The sequence below is a fragment of the Rhizophagus irregularis genome, chromosome 4 (genome assembly GCF_026210795.1).
Source record: "Rhizophagus irregularis chromosome 4, complete sequence".
NCBI classification, from domain to species: Eukaryota; Fungi; Glomeromycota; class Glomeromycetes; order Glomerales; family Glomeraceae; genus Rhizophagus; species Rhizophagus irregularis.
The window spans coordinates 2,458,948-2,467,340 of record NC_089432.1 but is presented as its reverse complement, the minus strand read 5'-3'; the positions used below and the strand labels follow the sequence as shown (position 1 = coordinate 2,467,340).

The window sequence follows — 8,393 nt, the reverse complement described above, 5'->3', positions numbered from 1 at the left end:
TAAATCTGCAGCCTTTTGATATAATTCAATTGCTTTTTTATTATCAATATCAGTTCCAATTCCATTTCGATAACAATATCCTAAACTATTTATTCCAGATGAATTTCCTAATTCTGCTGCCTTTCCCTATAAAAAATGACACTCCAGAATATTTCCGTTATAACTCCATGATTTTGTTTGGATTCCGTAAATATTCAGTGAATTTTTTCGGAATAGTAACCGGTTGAGTAACAATCCGGATTCTTTCAGTAATTTCAGCAATATAAATACGGAATTAAAATGGACTATCAAATTTCTAAAATTAACTGATAATTTGCTGATAATTAACCATGATAAAAAACGGAATAATAATGGAAAAAATATGAATAAATCAGAAATATAATAAAATAAAAAAGCAAATAAAAATTCACTAGTCAGTAACGCCTGGGGTCTGGGATCCCAGTTTTTTTTTTTTATGTAATACAACACCGTAACGAAATGAACTATAATTTATAAATAAAGTTTTTTGACTTTCGCAAATTAATAAATTTAATTGATTATACTATCCAAATAACAACAAATAATTATCTGAATTTAACTCTATTTTCTCGATCGATAATATACAATTCATTGTTTGGCATCTTGAGAAATCCAACATTTCTATCAATTGCACTAATATTAATTACTTCAAATGCACCAAGATCCCGGAACTTTAATGGACCATGTCCAGAAGGCCGAGGATTTCGCACCCATTGCACATATGCTAACATGGACCAGCAACCATTATATTGATGTGAAAAGAAATATTGTACCTCTCCAAAAAACTCCCTTTCTTCCAGAATGATTGGTGCATTTGGGCGATGAGCATTTTTATCAACCAAAAGCTTTACCTAAAAGTGGCTAATATTAAAATGATAATTCTTGGAAAAATCATTAGTACTAATGATATACATACAGCAATACAGAAATTTTTACGAGCAACATCACCCTTGCGATTTGATAGTTTTGAATTAATAATCAGTCCATACTTTGTTCGAAACTTCCCATACTTCTGTATGGAATCTGTAATTGGCTAAGCAAATGTTAGAGAACTAAAGTTTTTAAAGATTAAAATTGGAACATCATAGCTCACCATAAGTTGGTCTGCAGGCTTATTCAATACTGTTACATAATAAGCTCTAAGGCGTTGTAACTCAGTTCTATTCATACAATACTTGCGTGATAGTGAGTACAACTCTTCTTCAATTGTACTAAGTTCTCTCAACTTGTTTCCAAAAACTTTCTGGTTCACTTCAGCTTTGTACTGAAGATGTGAGAATTGAGTCCATATAGTAATTTGGTTTCGAAGGTTTGTATAGGGATGTTGCTTGGAATGCACTAATGGCACTAGCATCCCACATAATCTCTCCATGGGGTACTGCCAAGTTGCCCATGCAGGCCCAGTATTACGAATGGAGGTAGAAATATGCAGTAAATAATGATAAGAAATTAGTGCTGCCGAAAATCGTCTGGAATCATCCTGAATATACTCTCTAATAAAATTAAATTATATTTAATAAGTTAAATAAAGAATTGATTGCAATAACTATTTATGAAAATATACCTTTCATAATGTGTAACAAATTCACGAAATAATCTATCTATTTCTGTCAATTCTGATATACTAATATTTTTTTTAAGACAAAGCTTTACAGCATGTACGAATTTTGCCCATCCATTTAAATACCTAAAAATATTAAAATTTAAATTAATAGTAAATATTACTTGGTAACATTATATATATATGTTGCAAGCAAATTTACCTTTCAGGAAGATAATTCTGTAAGAGTGGAAGTGAATACAGTATCACCCAATTTGTCCAATCCTCTGCTTTGAATCCTGCAAAATGTTTTTGAATGTCAATAGGTGGACGGCCAAAATCAAGAGGCATGTTCTTTTGATTTTTTTCCATTATAGTTCCAATTTCATTCCAAATACTTTTAGAAAGTACACATTCAGAGGCAAAATCTTTTTTAAAAAAAGTACCAAACCAATGGCGAAGCATTGCTGGTGCAATATTTTCAAATAATCCATGCATAATATCGATGGGAAATGAAGCTGGGAACTCAATTGACTTAAGTTCCAAAAGAATGCTTCGACCTTTTACACCTACAAAAACAACAAATAAATGAATAAAAATTTTATTCAATTTATAAACAATTTATATCTCACCTCTCTTTTGCACTTCTTGTCTATATAAAGTTCCATTTACATGTTCTATGGCCATAACATCTTGAATATAACCTTCATGTGTTCGTAATGGAAGATTTTCAGGATCATACCTCCTATTAGCAGATTTGTGTGGAAAATATACATGTCGATTTTCTTGACAATACACTCCATTAATAGTGCAAAATCGACAAGCCTTATATGAGTTATGTCCTGTTGTACACATAACTTTAGCAAGTGCTGGAATGTCACCAGACAAACTCATAATATGTGCATGAAGGGTAAATGTACTTTCTGTTAAACCATCAAAACATTGAACACCTTCTATACTCATTATTATAATAATTGAATTATAAGTATTATATATTATAAGTTTATTTATAATCTAAACATATCTGACATATGCTAATAAATATAAATTAAATACCTTGTAATTGTTTTAATTCATCAACTAGTGGTTGTAAAAAAGAATTAAAATTTTTTGGTTCTTTTGGTCCTGGAATAAGTGCAGAAATCATCAAATTTTCACGTTTGACACGCACATCAGGTGGTAGATTTGCATTTATCAAAAGAATAACCCAGCAGTCATTTCTTTTTTGACAGAAAATCTGGTATCCATCAGTAGATGCTATTAGGGCAATATCCCGACTGTCTGAGAAAAATCCAGAAGAAACTAGAGTTTTATAACGAAAACCATCAAATACATCACTTATTTGATTACCAATTGTATACTCATTTGTTGAGGTGTAAGTATGTCGATAGCGAAGAGTCTCAGAACGAGCTTTGTCCTTATATTGTGCTCTAAGTGTATTAATAAGTGACCAATAAGAAGCATTTTTTCGAGCAACTTGGCTAGATTTATAACGAAATTCCCCACAATATGGGCAATGATCTTCATTAATAAATTCGCCTGTAAATGCTACACATGAGTTGATGCAACAATTTACAAGAGTTGGTTCTAATGGAACAATATTTCCAAGAAGTTTTCGAAGTTTAAAAAGAGATACTTTAGAAATTTCAAAAACTTTAAGAATTTCATTAAATGCAGCTTCTGGGATATTATATTTGTCTTTAATTTTAAGAAGCCGTAAACCTTTAATTAAATCTTCTGAAATTTCTCCATTATATTCCTTATTATTTTCTTCTTCTTCATTATTCCCTTTATCATCTCCTTCATTATTATTATTATTATGATCACCTTCATCATTATCATCATCATTATCATCATCCCCATCATATTCATCATCATTATCCTTTTCATTTTCTTCATATTCTAATACTTCAATTTGATCTTCTTCATCACTAGAAGATCGTTCAGATATGATTTCTTCATTTCTATCACTCATCATATTTTCAAAAAAATCTATATTAATATCTTCACCATGATTATAATTTGAAATTTCTTCTGTAGTATTAGTAGGCAATAGCATTACTGTAGATGGTGATACTGCTGAAGTAGTCTGAGAAATGGGAGTAGTTATATGACGCTGTAATGTAGGCATGCCTGCTGGGTTGGCCCAAGTTTTTTTTTGTTTTATTATATGCCTTGCACGAGTTGCCTTGCTTACTGATTTTCCTTGGCCATTTGACTCTTGAAGACACCAAATACAGGTGCATAGAACTTGTTTAACCATATTAAAAATTATTAAAAATATTAAAAATAATCAGAGTTTTGAATTTTTATATAATTATTAATTTTCATATAACTGATAAATTCCATATATTTAAAAAAAAATATTATCAAAATAATTAATGCTTATACAATATAATAGTAGTATTAAATATTGACTTTATTATAATTTCGCGTATCAATTATTAAACTTTCATATAGTTTTATATTATAAATATTAAACTATTTATACTTTCAAATTTGTAAGACGCGTATAATTATTAAACTATTATATACTTTTGTATTATAAATATTAAACTATTTATACTTTCAAATTTGTAAAACGCATATCAATTATCATATACTTTTCATTATAAATACAACTCAAACTTTTATTTAATTAAACATTCAACTCTTCTTTTCTTTAATAATAAATATTTTAAAATTTCTTTTAAAAGATGTCACAAAGTACTAATCATGCTATTGATATTAGTGAACTTAGTTATGAAGAACGCAAACAACTATTTCTTGTATTATTGGAAGATATATCTCTTATTAATGTTTTAAGTTCTGAAAAGCGTCATAAATTATATACAGAGCTAATAACCATTGAGCCTTCACTTGCAGGATCATCTCTAGATGCACGTAGTGCTGTGAATGGCACTACTAATGAACAGGTATACTTTGTTTACAAATAATTTCTTGAATTACTAATTAGTAATAACAATTATATACAGTTTCCGAAAGGAACTGTGATGAATCCAATCAAAATTCAGGAATATAGAGAATATAAGCAAATTCAAAAGCAAAATAAAAAAGAGTTCCAATGGCATGAATTCTTGAAACTTGATAAGCAGCAATACTTAAACTTTAGGGTAAATATACTCAGTTTAAGTGTTTGCCTAACAATTATTAATTTTATATAATTACTATTACAGAATGATCTTCGAAATCGTGCAGCCTCTAGACTTACTCGTGGTGAACCAATGTCCCATCAGCAAAAGGGGATAGTTGAAGAGATTATTAAAGATGTAAGTATATAAATTCATATTTTTAGTGAAGATATAAAAATAAATATAAAAATAAATAATATTTATTATTTTATTACAGTTCAAAGAAGCAAACCCAACATTTCCAGTTTCCGAAGCTAACTTTATATTTCGTGAATGGCTTGCTTTGTACTGTAATAGTACTGGTATGTGCTTTATTACAAAAATTTTTGTATTTTTTTTAAATAATTTTTACTTAATTTTATTATAGTTGACCAAGCCAAAAAAAAGAAAATTGCTGATGCAAAAGAACATGGTCTTCCACTACCGCAGCCAAAAAAGAAAAATATCAAACCACCTAATAATAAGAAGCGTAACATGAGTGATTCTATTACTGGTAGCTTGCAAGCTTCTGGAAGTACTTCAAGTATTATTTTTATAATTATTCCATAGTAATTTATATTAATATTTAATATATTAAATAATATAAACACTATTATTTTTACTGTTCAAAAGCAATTATTTTACCAACTCCCATCTCCAAAGCTAATACGCCAGGTACTGAGGATCCACCATCTCCCACTCCAGGTGAAGTTAATACTTCTGAAACTGAGGACAATGCTCTCCATATTACGCCTGTTATGGATAAAATTGCAGAAACTTCTAGTAAGGCAGAAATTTTGTTTTTTTTCAAATAAATATAATTATATTTATTATGTTTTCCAATTTTATAGATAAAAAAAGAAAAAGGAAATCTTCACAAACCCCAGTAAAAACTCCAAAAACTTCACGAATAACAAGATCTTCTAGCAAGAAAACTGATTAGTAAAGTAGGGAGAAATCCTGAAATTGTATCTTGGAAATTTATCAGTTTTTTATCCGAAATTTATCCATTTTATATCAATAAATTCTCTTTGAATTTATCAGTTTTTTATTAGTTTATTATCAGTTTTACGCAATAAATTATTCTATGAATTTATCAGTTTTTTATTAGTTTTTTATCAGTTTTATACAATAAATTATTCTATGAATTTATCAGTTTTTTATTAGTTTTTTATCAGTTTTATACAATAAATTATTATATGAATTTATCAGTTTTTTATTAGTTTTTCATCAGTTTTATACAATAAATTATTCTATGAATTTATCAGTTTTTTATTAGTTTATTATCCATTTTATATCAATAAATTCTCTTTGAATTTATCAGTTTTTTATTAGTTTTTTATCAGTTTTACGTAATAAATTATTCTATGAATTTATCAGTTTTTTATTAGTTTATTATCAGTGTTATTAATTAAATCTATTCAATAAAATTTCAGTTTTTTTATAGATAATTTCAGTAAAATTTCCGTATAAATTCCGCGAATATGAGACCTTTACTGAATAAACACGGAATTGTCTATTTAATAATAAAAACGGAATAAAAACGGAATAAAAAAACGGATCAAAATTTTTTATAGGGTTTTGATATAATTCAAATGCTTTTTTATTATTAATATCAGTTCCAATTCCGTATTGATAACAATCTCCCAAATTATTTATTCCAGATGAATTACCTAATTCTGCTGCCTTTTGATATAATTCAAATGCTTTTTTCTTATCAATACCAGTTCCAATTCCATTTAAATAACAATATCCTAAATCATTTATTCCAGATGAATTTCCTAAATCTGCTGCTTTTTGATATAACTCGAATGCTTTTTGATTATCAACGCTGATTCCAATTCCTAAATGATTAAATTTTCCAAGTAAGTAAATAGAATGCGAGTTATTTTGATCATTTAATAATAAATTATTAATCTCTTGCAAAGTTATATTTTGTTCATTAAGATAACTTAAGATCTTTTGCTTCCCTATTTCATCACTATCATTAAAAAGATTGAACATAATATTAACTTCTATATTAAAGTTATCCTTAAATTGGTTAATTGATGATAATGTTGGTTCTAGTTCTTCTGTATTTATCATATCAATCATATCAAAATTTTGAATAACTTGAGATAAATCTCCATGTATTGAACTAGTACTTTCAGAAATTTTAACAGTTGAATTAGACAGTTGATGGTTATTTGATGACAGAGAATTATTGGTATTATTATATAAGTGAAAATCTTTTATAATTATGTTTTCTTTCATTATGAGTACTTTTAGTTCTTCAACTACTTGATCAATAGTTGGACGATTATCAGGTTCAATATTCCAACAATCTACAGAAAATTATCCTCAATTAATTAAAATTATATGGTTATAAATCATACAAATGTAATTTTATACATACCAACATAAATTTTTATATATTCTTCATGTGTATCATGAGTGGGTGTTTCTCTAAGGCCTTGTAATATATCTAAAGCTAAACCAACATCATATTGTTTACCATGAAAAGGAGGCTGGCAACTGGATATTTCCCATAACAATACGCCAATGCTATAAACATCACTTTTTTTACTTAATACATATAATTCTTTACTTCTATTGAAACTTTTTGGATCAACATATGGAATTAATCCAAATGTTTTTGATTGAGAGTTGGATGTTTCTTCAATTCTTTTTGATAAGCCAAAATCTGCTAGCTTGACAGTATTCTGATGAACTAATATATTATTGGAGTGCTATTCAATTACATTAAATTAAAATAATTAAATTAAGATAAACTAAATACACTACGCAATCATAATAAGTTATAAATTAATTACCAAATCACGATGCACGATCCCTTCGCCATGTAAACATGATACTGCACAAACAAGTTGGAATGCAAGATTATATTTGTCATTCCAAGACAGATTTTCATTCAAATATTTTCGGAGAGTACCACTGTCGGCATATTCCATTACTAACATATACTTTTTTCTTTGGTTTTCTTTTAAAAAAAAAAAAATTTACAAATTAGATAATTAATTACAGTTTAATATAAAAAAAAAATAATATTACTAGAACTTTTGATACCTTTACTGGAAGCTGTGACACCATAAAAACGGATAATGTTATTATGAAAATCAACTTCGCGCTGAAGTTGAATCTAAGCAATAAATAGAAGTTTGTTAATAATAGAAATGTACATATATAAATTGAAATATGTTCGATATTAAAATTACCTCACGGACAATTCCTTTAACTGTAGAGTCGTTGAAATCAAAAAAGGATTTTAGTGCACATTGTTTGTAATAATTCTTCCAACTTGCACGATAAACTTTTCCAAAACCTCCGAAACCAATTTCTTGCAGATCGCAGAATTGTTCAAATTCATAATATTTAATAAGTTTTTTAGAAATTGCATCTTCAATCCAATTATACTCATTTGAATTTTTAGTAAGTTCAGCGTTATTAGACATTGTTGGATATACAAAAATTTTAAAATTTTGTGGCAGAATTTAATTTTACGTTTTTAAATTGAAAAAAAAAATATTTTTTTTTTTGTAAAACTATTTATAATAAAAATAGTGACACCAGACATTTCTATGTCGAAATTTTACTGATCTTCAGCATGCAGCAAACTTCCCAGTTGCCCGCAGAAAAATGTAACGTTCACGTGATTTGTGCTGATCATTTCTAAAAGTGTATACTGTGCTCATCGATACATAAAATAATTTTTTGAACGAATCACT

General features: G+C 27.7%; 2 protein-coding genes across 2 annotated transcripts; one reads left to right on the top strand and one right to left on the bottom strand.

Annotated features, from left to right (window-relative positions):
• Positions 1-4,254: 4,254 nt before the first annotated feature.
• On the top strand, positions 4,255-5,611 carry OCT59_023871 (uncharacterized protein; the record flags this gene model as incomplete). Its single annotated transcript, XM_066135022.1, has 7 exons — positions 4,255-4,473; positions 4,534-4,671; positions 4,735-4,827; positions 4,907-4,991; positions 5,057-5,212; positions 5,302-5,451; positions 5,520-5,611. 7 exons carry the CDS (start codon positions 4,255-4,257, stop codon positions 5,609-5,611), a joined length of 933 nt encoding a protein of 310 aa, XP_065991092.1.
• Positions 5,612-6,161: 550 nt separating this feature from the next.
• On the bottom strand, positions 6,162-8,120 carry OCT59_023870 (uncharacterized protein; the record flags this gene model as incomplete). Its single annotated transcript, XM_066135021.1, has 6 exons — positions 6,162-6,184; positions 6,342-6,992; positions 7,064-7,397; positions 7,482-7,648; positions 7,735-7,807; positions 7,884-8,120. The coding sequence occupies 6 exons, from the start codon at positions 8,118-8,120 to the stop codon at positions 6,162-6,164; spliced, it is 1,485 nt and encodes a 494-aa protein (XP_065991091.1).
• Between the last annotated feature and the right edge of the window lie 273 nt (positions 8,121-8,393).